The sequence below is a fragment of the Schistocerca piceifrons genome, chromosome 5 (assembly GCF_021461385.2).
Source record: "Schistocerca piceifrons isolate TAMUIC-IGC-003096 chromosome 5, iqSchPice1.1, whole genome shotgun sequence".
Lineage (NCBI taxonomy): Eukaryota > Metazoa > Arthropoda > Insecta > Orthoptera > Acrididae > Schistocerca > Schistocerca piceifrons.
In genome coordinates this window covers 470,729,757-470,750,718 of record NC_060142.1, presented here as the reverse complement: position 1 = coordinate 470,750,718, position 20,962 = coordinate 470,729,757, and the positions used below count along the sequence as shown (strand labels likewise).

The window sequence follows — 20,962 nt, the reverse complement described above, 5'->3', positions numbered from 1 at the left end:
TGCCTCTCCCTACCGCACGCCTATCTTGTACACATGCTGCCTTCCTCTGAGCTGTCAATCACCCTTCCCCAACCTTCCTACCCACTCTCCACCTATTTTCTCCCTCTCACCTACTTCACCAGATACAGCCCCACACCCCACAGTACCAGAGATCAGAAACAGAGTGAGTATGAGTCTAGAGTTGCACACACCAGAAATCAAGGAGCCACTTTTAAGTCAGTGATATAGCAGCTTCCTTCATTCCTAATACAATTATGTGAGTATGATGGCTCTGGAAACAGCAGCACTACAGTTTCTTCCTACTTGTCGACTTGTTCTCTCTAACTAAAGCATGTTGGAGTGCAAGATTAGTCAAGACTTAAAACAGAAGTTGAGTGCATGAACTTCCTATTGTAAAGTAGCACTGACGAGCCAAAAATGAGTGATTGTCAGGATCAGATGGCCTCTAATGAAGCTGTGTTTTATGAGACTGTGGAAGGCATAAGACATATATTAAGTGGTATAGTGTATACAATTGCAAATGTGATCATAAGAGGAATGTGCTCACATGAGGAAGAGTGAAGTTCAATGCTATAACCCACAGTTTAGATGAAATATTAACAAGGCTCATCTGATGCCAACAAAATAGTTCTACTCTTGTTTATTCAACCTCCACTATGAGAAAACATACTGTGCTGCATTAAACAAAAATAGGGCACAGAACATCACTGTCTTTTTCAAAAACTACTGTAAATTCATTTTAGTAATTAATCACAATTTACAGAATAGACTTCGTCCTTATGTCCTGCTTTCTAGTACTGTTGTCATAGACTCAGTAATATGAAAATGCAATTCTTAGACATTCTCTGGATATAGATTAATTATTAAAATAAATTTACAGCAATTTTCAAAAAAGTTTTATATACATACATATACCTGATGTAATTCGAAAGAGTTGTCAGTCATATTTTGTCTGGCGTTTTGGTAGATATCTGAAATTTTGTTTTTGCTATGTGTAGTTCGAGTCAGCCCAAACAAATACTGCTCATTATGTCTTTCATGCGACATCCAGCATTGACAAAAAGCTTTGGTTTGTTTCCCCATTACAAAAAATAAATAAATATTACATTAAATTTAAAGTGAAATTTTATGTGCCCATCTAGTCCTAGGTCAGTTTAGTGCAATATTTGTTTTGTCAGTACATATTAACAGGAACAATAAAACTTGATAAAACACCAACAGTGACTCTCATGCCACCCTCGCTCTTGTTGACGGCTACTGCCACTCAGCAGCACTACTCAGCCACTGCTGTAGTACTGATTATTCATTATGGTTTCATGTTCCCATTAATACATATTAATAAAACAATATCACTCTAGACTAATTTGGGACTGCTCTATCTAAATTCAATGTGAGTTTTCACTTTAAAAATATTTTCTTTTGTAAAGAGAAACAAATCGACACTTTCCACTGATGCTGGGCTTCGCATGAAAGACACGGTGACCAGTATTTGTTTGGGCTGACTACAGCTCTACATCGCAAAAGTGAAATTACAAATACCTGCTGAAACACCAGAGAAAACATGACTGACAACTTAAGAGGGACACCCACCCTCATACCTATGCCTACACCTATACCTTTACATACATACATAAATACTGTCTGTGGGGTTGTGTGTGTTCTTGTGCTAGAAAAAGAGCAAGGGCTTGAAAGCTAGTGTAAGTACTTCTTCTGTTATGTGTGTCTATGCTCCGCACATCAGTCCCAAAGCTGCACCTAACAGCCCTATCCTGACTGCACCATACCCCTGCACACTACCACAGGCAGCACAGCATCTACCTCCAACCCTAACCTACTATAACTACCTCTCCCCATACCATGTCTCCTCCTCACACCCATCATGTCTCCTACTTACCCCCACCAACCATCCCGAAGGATTGCTGTACACATCAGATGCAAGCACAGTTGGGTCTCATGTGTGTGTGTGTGTGTGTGGGGGGGGGGGGGGGGGGGGATGGGGGCGGGGGGGGGGGGGGGGGCACTCACTTCTGTGAATGTATATGTTTTCTTCTTTGGAAGAAGAGATTAGTTGAAAAGCTTATAAGTCTTTTTGATTGTGCCTCCTCTATTTGGTCAATATCTTTTTTTTATTTAGATGCAAATGCAGCAACAGTGTTGGAGTCCTCAGTTATACTAGTGATCTAGTGTATTTGCTCTCCTTTCTACACTGGTATAGTCCACTAATACCCGAAAACAGACCAAGTAATGAGTTTTCAATTAAATGAGCAGCAGTGGAGATGGGTGAGTCGAGTCTCTGAGAGTATGGAGACTGCAAATTTAGAGATGTCATTGTAGGACCCACTGGCAAGTATAAAGTAAGTACACAAGTATACAGAGCTCATTTCTGATCTTTACAGAGTCTCTGCAGAACTACAGTCCTGGCATTGTGTATTCAGATGGGTAAATGTAGAGCATTCTGTCTCTCTCTCACCCCCCCCCCCCCCTTCCCGCCTCAAGGATTTGTCTAAAAGGCAGTGAAGTTCTCACCCTTTATGGTGCGCCTGTTGATGACTCAATGCCTCATCTATTCGGTGAGTTGTTACCTCCATTCCTAAATTATTTACTTTCTGCAGTGACTTTCCATACTATATCAATGTACTATTTGTTGCACCATGTAAGTGCGTGACTGCTTCCGATCTTGGTCTATGCCTTTAACTTGAGACATGTCTTGCCATAATTGATCAATTCAGTGAGTATAGGTGGCCTGACACAAAAGGAATGGGAAATGCAGCAAATTTGTGCACTTACCAAATTTATTCAATTAGTGATGATCATTTTCAAAGTAGGACCCAATTTGACCAAACACACATCTGCATACATACCTCCTATTGCTCAAAATACTTCCACATTTTTTTTATGGTTTTTGCTTGGAAATGACACTGGCCATGTGTGCGATAGTTTTTTTTCCTACATCTGAAAGACTGTGTCCCAAAGCTTAGCCTACTTTTAAAATTACTTTAAATGTGCCTGTCTGCTGTTCATCACTTCCTCTATGTGGTAAGTAGCAATATATCCTATTCCTTATTCAAAATTTTCCATCATCTAATTCATATTGTTATTGTTATTCAATCACGGATTTTCCATTGTTAGATTTTATATTGGCAGGCACGAAATGACAGGCATGAAATGTAGTAAAGTTTTTAAAAATATTTCTTAATCTTGGAGAGGAGGCATATCTCTCCTAGTTCTTGAGTAAATAGAGTTTACTGGTGCCATAGATCAAGAAGTAAAGAACAACTGTCATTGCTGTCTTCATCAATAACAATAAACACAGCACTATCCTGTACACACACACACACACACACACACACACACACACAAATTACAAATCAGCATTCATCCAAATATTTGATACCCATGACTGGTATTCATGACACGAATGAATGATGTTTACCTTCTGACCAGCAAGGATGATTTTCCGCTACAGACTGGTTAACCATCAGTTCATACACACAGCTGTCAGGTGTGCTGTTGAAATCACCACACAAAATTGTAGCAATTTTCTTTTCTGGCATCTGTCAAAAGAGGAATGAAAACAGTTCTGTTATTAATAAAAATAACTATATTAATAATACTGATCCTTTGACTGCTGCTGATATGTTAAAATGCAGTGACATACCTTTCTATAGGGCTGTTGATGTCTTAATGTGTGCTAGCCTGCCTCTCTTACAGTACTAAATATCCTGCTTGGTCTCTGAGTGTTATGTAATTTTTTGTTTCTAGTGTTTAGAGGTGCCACTCATACCTGCGTGCTGTTGACATCTTAACATGCGCAGCCATACCTGCCACACTCATCCTGTAGCTCTTCAGAGTTTATATTGTTTGGTTGGAATGTCTATGAACAGTTGCTATTTTTTTTATTAAAATTTGTGATGACTCTTCTACAGAATTTTGAAGTAACTGTCCTGTACTGTGGACGTCAGCAAGTATACTACACCATTCTATTAGTCCTGTAACAGCTTTAGTTCATATTTCTTCACATTCCAAAGAGCCAGAAAGAGATGGTGACATTCTTGGGAAAGTAGTGTGCTTTATTCTCACATCAGGCTGAGGAAAAAGCAATTTTCACCTACCTGTGCATCCATTTGACAATTTGACTTCAGTACACAAGTGTCAACAAGGTAATGGTCATCTTTCATGATATACCCAATAAAAGACTTTAAAATATTTATAGTAAAAGAATTTAATTTTATTCATGCTTACTTACTTAGTTATTGGTCAGTGGTACAGTCCTTGTAAAACCTCAGCCTGTTTGTCACCTGCCTCCATTCTTCTCTGTCCATCACTTTCCTTCTGCAGTTCCTGACTCCCATTGCTTTGGGATCCTCCTCCATATCTCCAGCCCACCTTTTCCAGGGTCTTCTTCTTCTTCTCCATCTTCCTTCGGGTTTTTCTATAAACACTTCCTCAAAACTTTGAATTTCTGGCATTCTGTGAACACGTCCAACCCAGGTTAATCTTCCTCGCTTGATTTTCACTGCAATATTCATTTGTCCAAAACACATCTGTACTTCTGCAATTGTCCTTATTCTCCAGCTTCCTTCCTCTTTTACCACCCCAAATATCTTTCTCAAAATCTTCCTTTGTCATCTCAAAAACCAACCATCCTCTTTTGTGGTCATCACCGAGCCTTCCCATCCATACGTTACTATAGATCTTTGGTACTCTTTCCCATTTATTTCCATTAAAGTCTCTCCTCTATCCCCACCAGGATCTCCCATTATCATATACTTTGTTTTACTTATATTAACTTCAGAGTCCTAACTTCTGTTCTGCTCCTTCCAATGCTGTTTAATCATCCTTTCCTTGCAATTAATGGTTCGTCATCACAGCATATGCCACCACATGGTACAGCCAAGTTAAATATTGTTCCTCCTCGGTTTGTTGACATTTGCCGTCTCTCGTTCTCAGTTAAAGAGTACCACACTGATCACGTCTCCTGCTGGAGCCCCCTCCCCACGTGGAACTCTCCTGACAAATCTTGCTCTATCCCGACCTTGCATATTGTTGCTTTCATGGAAATTTTGGCCAATCTACCAACTTTAGCAGGATTTTAAAATGCTTCACGCTGTGGAGAATCTTATTCTTGTCTAGGCTCTCATACGCCTGCTTAAAATTAATGTACAACTGATGCAGTTGCTTGCCATATTCAAAGAATTTCTCTAACACTTGTCTCAAAAAATCTGGTCTATTATGGATCTATGTCTCCTAAATCTAGCCTTAGAATCCCCCAGTATGTTTTCACACCTGGTAAAGAGTAATACCATGGTAATTGGTGCACTCTGCCTTATAATCTTTTTTACATAATGGGCAGATTATTTCCATGCTCCAATGCTTACGAATTTCTTCCTTTATCCATAGTTCCTTTATTAAATCATTAACAGCTGTTTCCATCTTCTTTCCCCTAAATTTTAATAATTCAGCCTCTATGCCATCTTCTTCTGCTGCTTCATTATTCTTTAAGCTTTTAATTACATTCTTCACTTCTTCTACGTCTGGTGGTTTGACTTCCTGCTCTTCCACTTCTGATTCTAATTTCAACTCCAACTTCAGTTCCTCTTCTTCCTCCTTTGTGTCCTTTCTAGTTTCCTCACCCCTTTCTATCAAGTAACTCAGCAAAATACCCCTGCCATCTTCCCAAAGCTTTGATTTTATCTCCAATTAGGTTTCCATCTTTGTTCTGGTAGAAGACTGTTCTTGGTTGGAATCCACTCTTCATCTCTCTAGACCTTTCACAGAACTTTTGTATCTCATTATTATCCCTTATTTCATCCAACTGCACTGCCTTCCTCCTTTCATACTGCCTTTTCTTCATCCTACATAACTTATCTGCTCTTCTCCTCTTCCTCCGCTGGTACTGTTTACCTTTGCAGCATTCTTTGTCTCACTTCATTTCTCTCGGATTACCAGTGAACATTCCTCATCAGAAAAGTGAGCAATCCTCATCAAACCACTTCACTGCCCTTCTCAGTGCTTTTTCTGAGGCCACACCAACAGCTGTTTTCAGTAGCCCACCATTTAGTTTCCACGTCCCCTTCCTTCCATGTGCTCTTCGTATCTTGATAATCTCTTCTAATTTCTTCTTGTATTCTCCTCACTTTTTTTTCATTTGGTGACATTCTATATTATGTTTCACTTTTCCCCTACTTGTTTTGTTTCTCACCATATCTATCTTCTGTCTATATCTGATCCGCACCAAGTAATGATCTGTGTCTTTGTCTGCCCCTCTACAGCTAACGATTTTCATAATGTCTGACGCATGCCATTTATCTATAATTACATGTATATCTGGTTTCTTGTAACCATCTGTTGATGACCATGTGCACTTCTTAATATCTGTTCTTGGATGCTATGTGCGTTTTTTTATCAACTTCTTGCCATTGGCAAAGTACATTAGTCTCAGTCCATTATCACTACTGACTTCATGGAAGCTGTCTTTTCCTATTATGTTTCTATACACTTCTTCTTTACCTGTTTTCGCATTCAGATCTCCACTGATCATTTTTGTATCATGCCTTTGAACTTTGCTAATTTCCTCCTTCTGTTTTGAGGAAAATGCATCCTTCTCATCTTCATCTGATTCCTCCGTAGGGGCATAGGCACACATCATCGGTACACTGAACATTATACATAACTCAATGAAGGTAAATATAGCGGAGATGCTGAGCCGTGATAGGCACAATAAAAAGATTCACACAATCACAGCTTTTGCCCATTAAGGCCTTTGTCAGCAGTAGACACACACACACACACACACACACACACACACACACACACACACGCGGGCGCGCAAGCGCAACTTGCACACACATCTGCAGTCCCAGAGAGCTGAAACTACACTGCTCTCTGAGACTGCAGATGTGTGTGCAAGTTGCGCTCGCGCGCGCGCGCGCGCGAGTGTGTGTGTGTGTGTGTGTGTGTGTGTGTGTGTGTGTCTACTGCTGACAAAGGCCTTAATGGCTGAAAGCTATGATTATGTGAATCTTTTTATTGTGCCTATCGCGGCTCAGCATCTCCGCTATATGGTGAGTAGCAACTTTCCTTCTCTCGTATTGTTACATTCCATCCTGGATTTTCCATTGTTTGAAGGTAAATATAATTACTTTCAAAGCAATTAGCAACAGATTGTGTTCTTTTAGAGTTGGGCAAAATTTTTCAATGTTATGATGATGTGTGCCTATGCCCCATTGAGAAATCAGAATTTTATTCACACACAATGGCAAATATGCAATAATTTGAATTCTTGATAGGCAAAGCGGGAAGTATGCGATTTGACAAACTTTATTACTTAATTGTTGTTATTCCATGGCCTGTCCAGAGATGTATTTTTGAACAGTTCAGTTTTCAAAAAATTATGCTCTGACAACTTGTTCCTTTTGAGAACGCTTTACTTCATTGGCAGTGCTTGCCTGTACCAGAAGAGAAATTTTACTCAAATTAGGAAAATTGTTTGTAAAGCTCTTAAGGTGTCCTGTAATGTTTTTTATCAATAACAAAAACTTTTGATTAAGGCAGGCTTATCACAGTTGAAAGGCTTTTTATCTTTTAAACAACTCATTTCACACAAACAGAAAGTTTTCTTTTATCAACAACTGGCATACAAGCCCATATATGCGTTTCAGGCTTTGTACATACTGAACAACTACAGGTTTATAGAAACAGATGCAACACTTCTCAACTGCAGAAGGAACTGAACTGAAGAGAAATCCAATCTACATAAATTGATTACTAAGCTGAGTAATGCAAGAAAGCACAGATATGTACTGCCTGCAACACCACAGACATGCTCAAGATGAAGAAAAGACTGAAAGACAAAACACTGGTTAAGAAAACAAACAACAAACAGCATTTTATTGATTAAAACTCATGTGTGGATGGGTTATGCTGTTGAACGCTTTGACTGGCTACTGAGTTCAGTTTGATGAGTGAATATGACTGTGGAATGGTAAAAAAAGTTCATTTTGAACATTCTGAACTTCTGTGTCTTAGTTTCTCATACTCTTCATTGGATGGTAACTGGATGAGATATGTCAATAGCAGGGTTTCTTCTATTTCTGGTATGAGAATATGAGAAACTTAGGCAATACAATGGAGAAAAGCTGACAGAAGAATATAAGCTGACTACAAAAGTCCTTTACTGTGCATTGGATCCATTTCCAAATATTTTGTAATGAAATACACCAAGGAAAATGTGCTAATGCATAGGTGCACAGGTTACTTAAAATAAAAAGTGGGCCAAGAAATCTGACTGAAGTCTGTTTCATATGGAAGATACAGGTCATGGACATAAATAGTAAATGGATACTTGGAATTTCTGATTTGAATTATTACTGCACTGAGAAATTCACACAACAACAATAACAACTACTACTACTGGCCTCCAAATAGCCTTCCAAAAGACCAAGAACATGTGCTCATAGCATCCAACACAAAAACAGATCACAAAATATGGTCACATTGAGAGAATTCCATACTTCAAGCACCTAGGCAAAATCCTTGAAACTACAGGGGGAGAGAAAATGGCACAGAAAATTAAGATGCAAAAACTCAGAAAAAGTACAGTAAAATCCATAACAAAAGATGTTTGTTCATACACATAAAGAATGAGCACTATAACATAGTCATCAAGTCTGAAGTCCTGTATGCTAGTGCACTGCTTATACTCCACAGAAAGGGTTGCCTGAAAGATATCCTAAAAGAAGAATTAAAAATTTTAAGATGCTCAGTGCCATAAGAAAAGAAGATGGATACAGACCACAACCTTGAAAAACAATTAAAAAACTTCCAAATCTTGCGGCAGACGTAATAAAAACAAGACTGAAATTTTATGGGTATTTCCAACAACACCACCCACTCAAAAAATTGTGACATAAATAGAACAATTCAAAACTGTACCCTGGAACCAGAAGGCCAGAAAGGATTTAGGAAAGGTTCATGCAACTCCATCAGACATTTTTGACAGAAACTTATGCAGACAAAAAAATTATTAGCAAATGGGAAGTACTGCCAGAGAATGAAGTCACTACCAGACCAGGAAAAAAGTGGATGAAGAAAGAAAAAGAATCAACAAAGAAATAATTAGTTGCTTGGAAGCTTCAAAGATTGAAACTTAATAGTTATGGGTGATCTGATAGGGTCTAATAATAATTGTTATTATCTTAATTATTAAAGTAACTACCTCTAGTCATTAAGAACTGCAGTGTCTATGCAATCCTTTCTTCAGGCTGTGTTGCTCTTCAGTGATTATTGTCATACATCTTAATCTCATCCCAACAGCAATACTTTTAAATCTCTTCCCAACAGCAATGTGAAGTGAGCAAAAAGTGTGATTGACATACTTAAAAGATTTTGGAGTCATGCTACGGAAAACTGGGGCTGCAATTCAAGTATATGTACAGTACCTCCAAACATTTTATGCTTCCATAAAAATTCAAACAAACATTTTTCTTTTCCTACAATTTGTCAGAAGCAACATTCTTGTCACCAAAAATAATCCTACCTGAATATCATAGTTTTGCATAATGGCTATAACCAGTGTTGTACTGATTGAAAGCTGTGTGTTGATTACAATGCAAAAAATTGAACTGGTTATTAAATGAGTTAGTGATTTTATTAATTCATTTCTGAATTCTATAAGTAATCCTGACACCAAGTTATCCCAGTCACTGCAGGATTTCATTTTGAGCTTCAAGATAATTTTCAGGAAATCACATGCATTTCCAATCCTTTTTACTGATGGTACTGAATCATACATTTCTTCTCTGCAGGCCTTACTTAAATGTTCCACTTAAGTCTCACTTTGTCTTACTCAGCAACATCCCATGTTCTCTTATTTCTACATTACTGGAACCTGCATACTGTTTTTTCTCACATTTGTTATTTACTACACTTCAGGTTGTTCCCCTAACACTATTGGATTCACTTATTGCATCAGCGTATTACTTTGCTTGTTGATTTTTTTTTATATTCCCTATAAATTTTTCAGCAGGTTTTGTATGTTATTAGAGAGTACTTATGTTTGGTGACCCTGAACAGCATGTATAGAACCTTCGTATCTTTCATTCATTTGATCTTTTTGGAGGAAATTTAAGTTTCTGCTAATTGTCATCTTAAAATTTTTCTCATTTGAAATGCCTACTTAAAGCAGTGGTTAAATATTTCCTGCAAATATTTGCACTTTTCACTACATAATCTGATTTGTACAACTGTTGGATGTCTATTATAATCAATTTTTCTTTTCTAACTCTTGTAAGTTATAACTATTTGGCAAACTTTCTTAAGTTTTGACTGAAATTTCTTAGGAATAATTTACTGTGATTGTGCACACACAGTTATTTGATAAACTTCAAATAACCTTTCCAACAAACAGATGTCTTAGCTCTGAAGTCTACCCATGTATGAATGATTGTGCTACTCGATTAACAGAAAAAGTTGGACATTTTGGGTCCTTCAACATTTCTACTGTACGTTATATACAAGCACAAAAATTAAGTATAATAGCCAGAATCCCACAAATAATTAGAAAAGGATGAGGACGCCTGCTTAAATAACTCAGATGCAGATAGTCAGTCTACCTTCCATGCTTAAGAAGTTATTTGCAACTTAATACATTCTTCATGGAGGTGTGTTCTGTCTATGCAACTAAAAGAAAGGCGGTTTGCTTTTCGTCATATGTGTTTTGCTTCTTTTATTTGAGAAGCATCTTCAGTGGCCTGTAATACATGCCTATTTTATACACATAATAAATGTATTATGTAGTAGTTACAATGTGTTACTATATTACACTTTGTCACGTTTCTCTCTTCTTTTTCAGCTTCAAAACAACTTTTGTAGCAAAAATACTATGATGTTAAATCATAGTTTGTTGTTATTTATGATTTCCAGTGTTGTTAGTCCATATGTGTGGCCCTGGAGATGCGTTCATTTGATCCTCATGCTCCAGCTTGCTGATTTCCGACATTAAAATTCTACAACTTTGTCCACAAATTTTTTCTACACTTACCTTTTGCTTATTGCACGTGGTCTCCTTCAAAATACTCTCCTCCTCAATTGATACTCTGCTCCCAATGTCTTTTCCACTCTCAGAAGCAGTCTTGGTATGCCTCTTTCTGGATCACACAAAGTGCCGTCTGCGAATTTTCTTTTATCTCGTATGTGGTCACAAATCTTCATCCTTTCAACGTGGTCTTCAACTTTGGAAATAAAGGAAAGTCCACAGGGGCCAAGTCCAGAGAGTATGGAGGAAGAGGCAACACAGTGATTTCATTTTTCGTGCAATTGCCACGCACCAACTGGGATGAATGTGTGTGTGTGTGTGTGTGTGTGTGTGTGCACGTGTGTTATCATGATCCAAGAGCCATGAATTGTCTCATCGCTTTTCAGGCCGTTTCCTTTTCGCATTTTCTTACAGGTGTCACAACACATCCCACTACTACCATTGATTAACAGTCTGTCCCTGTGGCACAAACTCATGATGAACTAATCCTTCAAAGTCAAACAAAACTATCAGTGTGGCATTGACATTTGAGCTGACCTGACACTTCCCCCCCCCCCCCCCCCCCCCCCTCTCTGACAACCTTTCACGACCCATTGCAAAGATCGAACCTTGGTCTCAACATCATAATCGTAGACGCATGTCTCATCACTCATCACCAGTTATGATTCTCTTAAGGAACATCTCATTCCTCATTCACATTTGCACAATCCAAAAGCTCTTCACAGACAGTGAGATTAAGGTCTTTCTGCTCTTGACTTTGAGCAGTGGGACGAACTTGGTGGCAACACGATGCATTCCAAGATGCCGTGTCAGGATTTCACGACATGATCCAACTGAAATATTATATTCTTCTGCAATCTCTTGGACAGTCAGTCTTCAATTGACACGTACAATTTCATTGACATCCCTAACATGAGCATTGTTGGTAGACATCGAAGGGTGTCCTAAACAAGGGTGATCTTTAACTTCCGTCTGGCCATTTTTAAACCATTTGAATCAGTCATAACACTGAGGACGGCTTAAGTACTCATGACCATAGACTTCTTGCATCATTTGGTATGCTTCTATAAAGGTTTACTTGAGTTTCATGAAAACTTAATACAGACGTTGTCTTTGTAACTTATTTAAATCACTTGACCCATAAAAGAAACTTTTTGTATCCTGTTCTGTAGATATGGCTTAAACCACTCATATCCTATTCCATTTATACCACAGAATTGTAATTTCTGTAACATAATGTCCTGGTTCACACAATAAAATGCTTTGGACAAGTCACAGAAAATTCCTATCAGTGACATTTTACTATTTAAAGACTCTATTGTGTGGACAGTGTAATTGTATATTGCTGTCTCAGTGGAACAGCATTTCTGAAATCCAAACTGTGATTTACTAAGTATCCCATTACTGTTGAGATGGCTAACCACTCTTGAGTACATTATTTTCTCAAAGATTTTTGAAAATGCTGTAAACAAGGATACGATAATTATTGACCTCTGTGGTGTCCCCCTTTTTGTAGAGAGCAGACAATGTCATATTTTAACCTGTCTGGGAAACTACATTGAGTTAGAGATGCATTACATATGTGACTCAGAACATCAACTGTAATTGTTCCACATTCTTTTAATATCTTATTAGGGATGTCATCTACTCCAACAGAACATTTATTTTTCAAAGATTTAATAATTTTACTTATTTCACAAGAGGTTGTTAGGTGAAACTTAATCTGACTAAAATTTTTCAAAACTGACTCTTCCATGTACTGCCTGGCTTTTTCCATTGAACTATTGTCACCAATTTTTTCCCCTACACTTAAGAAATGGTTGTTAAATACATTAGCTACTTGGGTACTGTTGTTTAGGATGGTCTCATTCTCTTTAATGGTAATACTACCTGCCCCAGTGGTTACTTTTCCTGTCTCCCTTCTAACAACATTCCATACTGATTTGATTTTATTGCCAGAGTTGTTAATTTCTTCTCTGTCATGCATATTTCTTGATTTCCTTACAACTTTTCTCAGTGTGTTACCATAATTTTTATAGTGTGAAACTACTTCTGGATCTTTACTAGTTCTTGCTGTCTCATACAGTTTTCTTTTTCTTTCTGAAGACACTTTAATACCCGTAGTAATCCAATGTTTCTTTGAAAAGTGTGTGATGTTCCATTTAGTAATTTTCTTTGGGAAACAATGCTCAAAAAGGGATATAAATTTATCAAGAAATGTGTTGCATTTATCGTTAGCATTTGGCTCATTATATACATCTCCCCAATTAACATTTCTGAAACTTTCTGTGAAGTGCTCCATAGATAATGGGTTGAGCAACCTCACACTTTTACTTAATGGTCTCTGAACTGTACACCCTGTTAGGTTTTGTAAGTTAATCAGTTGTGCATCATGTACGATTTACCACAGGAAAATTATGTGTTTGTTTTACATCCTCTTTCTGTACAAGTACATTATCTATTAGAGTGCTACTGTCTTGAGCTATATGTGTAGGGAAATTGACCACTGATTCTAAGTTATATGTAGTTAATAACACTTCCGGTTCACTTTTCCTATCAGAATTACTTAGAAAGTTTACACTGAAATCACCACAGATTAATAACTACTTCTTTTTGTCTGACATACAGCATAATAAGGAGTCAAACTTTTTAAAGAATACCTCCCAGTCTCCTAATGAGGACCTGTACACTGTTGTTAATATCAATATTACATTATCTAGCAGAAGTTCACATGCACAAACCTCAAAGTGCTGATCAACACAAAATTTGCTTGCTTCTACAGTTTTGTATTTATACCCTTGTTTTATGAAAATGGAAACTCCTTCTTTATCCATCCTAGATCTACATGTGTAAGATGCTAAATTATACCCATTTATGCTGACACTATCCATCCCCACAGTTACATGGTGTTCATACAGACAGAGCATAACAATCTCATTTTTATTTCTGAGATCATCCAAATGCACTAATAGCTCATCTATTTTATTTTTTATTCCCCTGATATTTTGATGAAGTAAGTCGATACTGCCCTTAGCTTTGCCCGTATTTACTGTACATGAAGTTTCTTTTATTCTATTTATAATGATTGTTGTCTGTCTGGACTTTGGCTGTAACCAAAAAAACCTGTCTGCCTGGACCCATTAACCACAGGGATCACCCCTTGTGTGATTGTGGCCTGCCTTACACTTTCTGCTAACAGAGAAGGTAACTTATTTTTCCCCTTCCTATTCAGGTGCAGATCATGTGCAGTGTATCTCCACCTACCAATAGCATTAACTGGAACAACACTTATGTGAGATTTTGCCAGTGTCTGGTGCATCCTGTTCAGCTCCATGTTAACATGCCTTACAGCAGTGTTTACCCAGGGCTGATCATGGTGCTGAAAGACCTCCACGAAACCCACATTTGTGTGCCCAGTTTCTGCTCCTATTATATCCAGGTCATTCCTAATACTGTATCTTGGATTCATAGGCAGGCTGTTTCCTGCTCTGCCAACTATAATTACCTGATCTTCCTTCTCAAAGTTCCTGCATAGCTGACCTAAGTTTTCTGTCACCTGGCTGAGGTTAGCGCTTGGTTTCACAAAACTTGTGAGCTGGTACCCTGCACCTAATTTCTCCTGAAGCTGCTGGCCCACACCCCTCCCATGACTGCTGCCTATAAGCAGAATTCTTTTTTTCCTATTCTGGTCTGATCTCGAGCTGTCTTTTTTCTTTAAGCTAATATTTTGCTTCAACCTACTTTCAACTACATCTGGTTGAGGCCCTTCCTCCACTTCAGATAGCAAGCCAAACTGATTTACTATTTGAATTTCTGGAGTTTTTTCAAGTGTTTCCCTTTTTCGCCCTTTGCTTGCTACCTTTTCCAACTTCCCCGTCTCTTTTTCCTCCCTTAAACTACGTAATTCCAAATTCGCGTTATCTAATTCAGCCTTAAGGGCACAAATTTTTGCCTCCTGTTCAGCGGTTCTTTTGTCCTTTCTACTGGCATGGAAGAGCCTCATTTTCTACCCTCGTTTCCTTGCTGCTGTATTCACCCCAAGGAAACCATAACTTACAGTCTACACAGAACAACCCCTCTTTCAAATTTCTATGGCAACAACCCCATTTGTTACACATGGTTTGATAGACAAACTTAACACAATAACGGATGGCCCGCAATCTTGTATGCAAGTTAACAAAGAGTTTAATTGGCACCTAATGAAACAGGGCTGCTAGCAAGTGATTCAAAAACTGTCCATGTAACTATTAACAGATTAATAATTTCTTGAGTTAATATGTTGGGGAATTTATACAGAACAGCAGATTTTATGATTATGTTTGCAAGGCGTGCTGCTGTGGTAGCCTGAAAATAAGACACTGAACACATGTAACTGAATTAAATGATGCTGACTCAGCTCTTAAGAGGACATGTAGCATCCATTTTTGTAGCAATAGTGCCATGAATATGAAAATGTTATACACTGAAAAAATTTGTAATTTTAAAGGGGCACATAAACATAATTACTGAAAGTTGTAACATCTTGTAAGTGGTTAAATACAAGGTCAATATTGAAAGTTGTGGGCAACCCACTGTTAAAATCCCAATTCCAACAGTGTAACATAAATGACTGTGGGATCATAATCTACAGATTTTGCACCATACGATGCCATATTGTGATTGTGATGTCATCAGTGACTATAATGTCACCACAGGCAGTGCTTTCCAAAATGGCTGACATCATGAATAGTGGGCAACAGACGGATTCCATATTCCAAGATTTCCGGAAAGCACCCAGCACAGTGACTCACTGCAGGCTGTTGAAGGACTGAGCACACGGATTAGGTTCCCCGATATGTGAGTGGCTTGAAGGCTTTTTAACTAATAGAACTTAGTACATTGTTCTCAGTGGCAAGTGTTCATCAGAGTATCATCAGGGAAGTGTGACAGGACAGCTCTTATTCTCTATATACATAAATGATTTCACGGACAGGGTGAATAGCAATTTATGGCTGTCATTTTCTATATACATAAATGATCTGGTGGACAGGGTAAGCGGCAATCTGTGGCTGTTTGATGATGTGGCTGTGGTTTACAGGAAGATGTTGCTAGTGTGTGACTGTAGGAGGATATAAGACGACTTAGACGGAATTTCTAATTGGTCCAATGAATGGCAGCTTCCTCTAAATGTAGAAAACTTTAAGTTTACATGGAGTAGTAGAAACAATCTTCTAATGTTCGAATACATCATTACTAGTGTGCTGCTCGATGCAGTCACATCAGTTAAATAACTAGGTGTAACAGTGTGAAGCAATATGAAACAGAATGAGCTTGCCAGGTTAGTAGTAGGGAAGGCTAATGCTCCACTTTATTCTATTGGGAGGATTTTGGAAAAGTGTAGCTCATCCATAACAGACACAGTGCATAGAACTTTAGTATGACCCACCTTGAGTACTGCTCGAGTGTTTTGAGATCCCTGTTGGATCAGATTAAAGGAAGATATCGAAGTAATTCAGTTTGGTCAATCAGCATGTAACTACTACGGCAATAGTCAAATGGGAATCCCTGGAGAGAATGTGACACTCTTTTTTGGGCACTATTGTGGATATTTAGACAAGTGGCATTTGAGGCTGACTGCAGATCGATTCTACTGCTGCACCACACATTTCATGCAAGGACCATGAAGATACAATGTGAGAAATTAGGGCTCATATGGAGGCTTATAGACCGTCATTTTTCCTTGCTCTATCTGTGAGTGGAATAGGAGAGGAAATGGCTAGTAATGGTATGTAGTTCCCTCCACAATGCACCGTACAGTGGCTTATGGAGTATGTGTGTGGGTGTAGATGTAGATCAATGTTTCATTTTCACAAAGTGCTCTCACTGAATGCCTTGTTAAACAGGGAAAATGTGCTGCTGAAATTCACCTCAGACTTCAGAATGCCTATGGAGATGTCTGCACGGCCACCAGCAGTGTTAGGAGATGGGTGACACATTTAAAAAATGCAACATGAGCGTCTAAGATGGTTTTGTAGCAGTTGACCTCTAACTGCCTCCATGGAATGCAACAAGAAAAGAAATGTGAGGTCATTTGAGAAGACAGGCATGTCACAGTGAAAGAAATCACTGCAGAAATTGCAGTAGGACACAGAGCAGTGCCAGAAATGATTCAAGGCTTATGTTATCAAAAAGTTTGTGCCCACTGGGCCCCATACTTATTAAGTGAAGAAAACAAACTTCAACAAAACCATCACTCAACACCTTCTTCATATATTACAAAATTAAGTTAATGAATTTTTGCTGAGTATTGTGAAGGCAATGAAAGCAGGTTTCATCATTATGAGACTGAAACAAATGCCAGAGTATGAAATGGCACTGCTTAGATTCAGCACCAAAGAAGAAACCAAAGACTATGCTGCCTGTCAAAAAAGTTATGGACACTGTCTTCTGGGATGCAGGAATGCACAAGGTTGCATTCTGATTGATTTTCTTGAGCCAAGACAAACCATAAATACTGCCTGCTACATAAGACACTTTTGGAGCTCTGGTGTGTATTGTGCGATAAACGCCCAGTGAACAAGGTCATCTTGCAACAGAACCCACATTTCCAGAATGAGATTTTCACTCTGCAGTGGAGTGTGCGCTGATATGAAACTTCCTGGCAGATTAAAACTGTGTGCCCGACCAAGATTCGAACTCGGGACCTTTGCCTTTCGCGAGCAAGTGCTCTACCATCTGAGCTACTGAAGCACGACTCACGCCCAGTCCTCACAGCTCTACTTCTGCCAGTATCTCGTTTCCTACCTTCCAAACTTTACAGAAGCTCTCCTGCGAACCATGCAGAGCACTTGCCCGCGAAAGGAAAAGGTCCCGAGTTCGAGTCTCGGTCAGGCACACAGTTTTAATCTGCCAGGAAGTTTCAGAACCCACATTAATACTCTGCAAACCACCGTTACGTGCACGGCAGAGGGTGCTTCCTACTGTACCGGTTATTAGGGTCTCATCCTGTTCCATTCACATATGAACTACGGGAAGAATCATTATCTGAATGACTCTGTGTGCAGTAATTATTCTAATCTTATCCTCACGATCCCTGTGTGAGTGATACATAGGGTGTTGTAGTACATTTTAGAGTAACCATTTAAAGCTGGTTCTTGAATGATTGTCAGTAGACTTTCTCGAAATAGTTTACATCTGTCTTTAAGAGTCTGCCATTTCAGTTCTATCAGTATCTCTGTGACACCTTCCTATGGATTAAAAACACTTGTGACCATTCGTGCTGCCCTTCTCTGTATATGTTCAATATCTCCATTAGTCCTTTCTGGTACGAGTCCCACACACTTGAGCAATATTCTAGGATGGTTTGCAAGAGTGATTTGTAAGCATCTCTTTTGTAGACTGACTGCACTTTCCCAGTATTCTACCAATGGACCGAAGTCTACCACCTGGTTTATCCACAACTGAACCTATGTGTGATTATTCCATTTTATATCCCTACAAAGTAACACACTCAGGTATTTATAGGAGTTTGCCAATTCCAACAGTGGTTCACTGATATTATAGTCATAGGGTATTACGTTTTTTCATTTTATGAAGTACTAAAAATTTACATTTCTTAACATTTAGAACAAGTTGCCAATCTCTGCAACACATTGAAATCTTATCAAGACCTGAAAGAATATTTATGCACATTCTTTCAGTTAGTACTTCATTACAGATAGCTGCATCATCTGCGAAACGCCTGATTTTACAGTTAATATTGTCTGCAAGGTCATCAATATACAACACGAACAGAAAGGGTCACAACACACTTCCCAAGGGCACACCCAAGGTTACTTCTACATCTGATGATGACTCTCCATCCAAGATAACATGCTGCGTCCTCCCTACCAAAAAGTCCTCAATCCAATCACAAATTTCTCTTGATACCCCACATGATCATACTTTTAACAATAAGTCTAGGTGCAGTACTAATTCAAATGCTTTTCGGAAAATCAAGAAACACTGCATCTACCTGCTTGCCTTGGTTCAAAGCTTTCAGTATGTCATGTGAGAAAAGTGAGAGTTGGGATTCACATGATCAATGTTTTCGAAAATTATGCTTGTTGGCACTGAGCAGGAAATTCTGTTCAAGAAATCTCATTATGTCTGAAAACAAGTGTTCTCTGCATATAAATGACAGCAGGTGAAATCCCAGCAACAAAAGTGGAAAAGGCAGGGATTTCTGAAACTAATTAGAACATTATTTTCCTGGCAATTTGTAGAAAAGGGAGAAGACAGGAAACGGGCAGAAGATACAGCAAAGAATAGGAAGTCATTCAGAATCCTGTATCATGTGAAATTAATATTGTAGAACTTTAAGAATATGGAACAAATCTTAGCTGCTGATCCACTGTTGAATCAAAATTAATCCCTGCATTGCAGACTGTCTTTCAGCCAGAGTTGGGAGTAATTTTTACTTCTCTCCAGCAGCTGTGATCCCATCACTGATCACTGATTTCTGCCTGTTTACATTTCACTTAATGAATGACATCCGTATCAATTTTGAAAACCAACAATTAAACTGTAGACGATAAGTTTACCAAGGTCAAATGCACTGTGTGTCACTAAATATGAAGATGTTGGAATGTGAACATGAGGAAATATGGGCCCCGGGTTATGTGGTTACTGTAAAGATTTTGGACAAAGTCTTGATCCATTGGGGCAATCAATATTTTCTTACACCAAGCTGGAAATGCCAGAGCTCGTTTTTGGTTGTGCTTTGAGAGAAGGAAGACTGTTTATCAGTTCTGAAGCAAAGCTTTTTTTTTCATTTGGATATGGACACTTCTGTTAAAAGTATTTTAAGCATATGTACTTAAAGGAGAAAATACATTTCTAATAATTACCTTCTTTGAAATATCTCCCACAACAGACTGGAGATATGCAAGAGCAACAGAAGCTTGCAGAGCACGAAAATAATCAGGTTCCGGCCAGGAGCGTAAATGTGTGTTAGCAATTATCACACAATTATCCTCCTCTTCAAGAGATATCAACACAGCTATCTGCAAAAAAGGAAAGCAAGTTATCTTTTCATCCTTTCATTTAAAACCACACATCAGAAAACAACAAATTATAGCATACCAAAAAATAGACAATCTAAGATCCTTTGAATCAAAATGAAAAATATTTATCACTTCATAACTTCATGAATTTAAACATACATGTAGAACAACTCAGAGAACTCTGAAATATAAAACTACAAGGGAAACTAAACTGAAATTTTCTAAAACAATGGTGGTTTCAGTAGTGTTATATGAAAGTGAGACAAGGGGAACTCTTGAAAAAAAGAGAGTGAAAATTATGTCAGTTGAGATGAAATTATTCAGGCAGTTAAAGGCTGCACACTGATGGATCAAATATGAAGCACAGAAATAAGGCAAGAGCTACAGATTTTTTATTTGGAAACCAAAATTAAAAAGTATGAAGTCAGCTAGTGTAACCATTTAGAAATAAGGCAGCAAGATTGTCTACCTAGAATCGTCATGAGCTACAGGCCCACTGGATAGTGAAGTGTCAGATGACTATGGACAAGACGGTTTCTGGAACAGGTTGTGCAGCCTACTCTGTAAAGTGGTGATGGTAGTGATGGTGGTGGGGGTGGTGATGGTGGTGGTGTATAGAACTATACACAGCAAATGGAATGTGTTAGAAAGGAACACCGTTGCAATATCTTTAAAAGAAACTAGGTGTATGATTTTTTACACTATTAGCCTAATACATCAATGACAGACATAAAAAGAAATCTATGAACAGACATATTAAGCTACTCTCCATCCAGTCAAGACAAAGATAGCTGTATGATACTCAAAGAAATGCCCCTCACAGGTAAGACTATTCAAATTCTAGTGATAAACCACTGAAGCATTCATAACAAAATTCCTAAGCTTGAAGTACCCATAAAAAGCA

The 20,962-nt window shown here is 38.3% G+C and overlaps 1 protein-coding gene across 2 annotated transcripts in view; it reads right to left on the bottom strand.

Moving 5' to 3' along the window:
* LOC124798018 (2',5'-phosphodiesterase 12-like) overlaps positions 1–20,962 on the bottom strand; it is a 164,143-nt gene that overhangs the window by 43,749 nt on the left and 99,432 nt on the right. For both annotated transcript variants that reach the window (XM_047261219.1, XM_047261220.1), the window contains exons 5-6: positions 19,903–20,058; positions 3,434–3,554 (exon numbers count right to left, since the gene is read on the bottom strand). In XM_047261219.1, the coding sequence (XP_047117175.1) occupies positions 3,434–3,554; positions 19,903–20,058 (277 nt within the window). The remainder of the gene's footprint in view (positions 1–3,433; positions 3,555–19,902; positions 20,059–20,962) is intronic.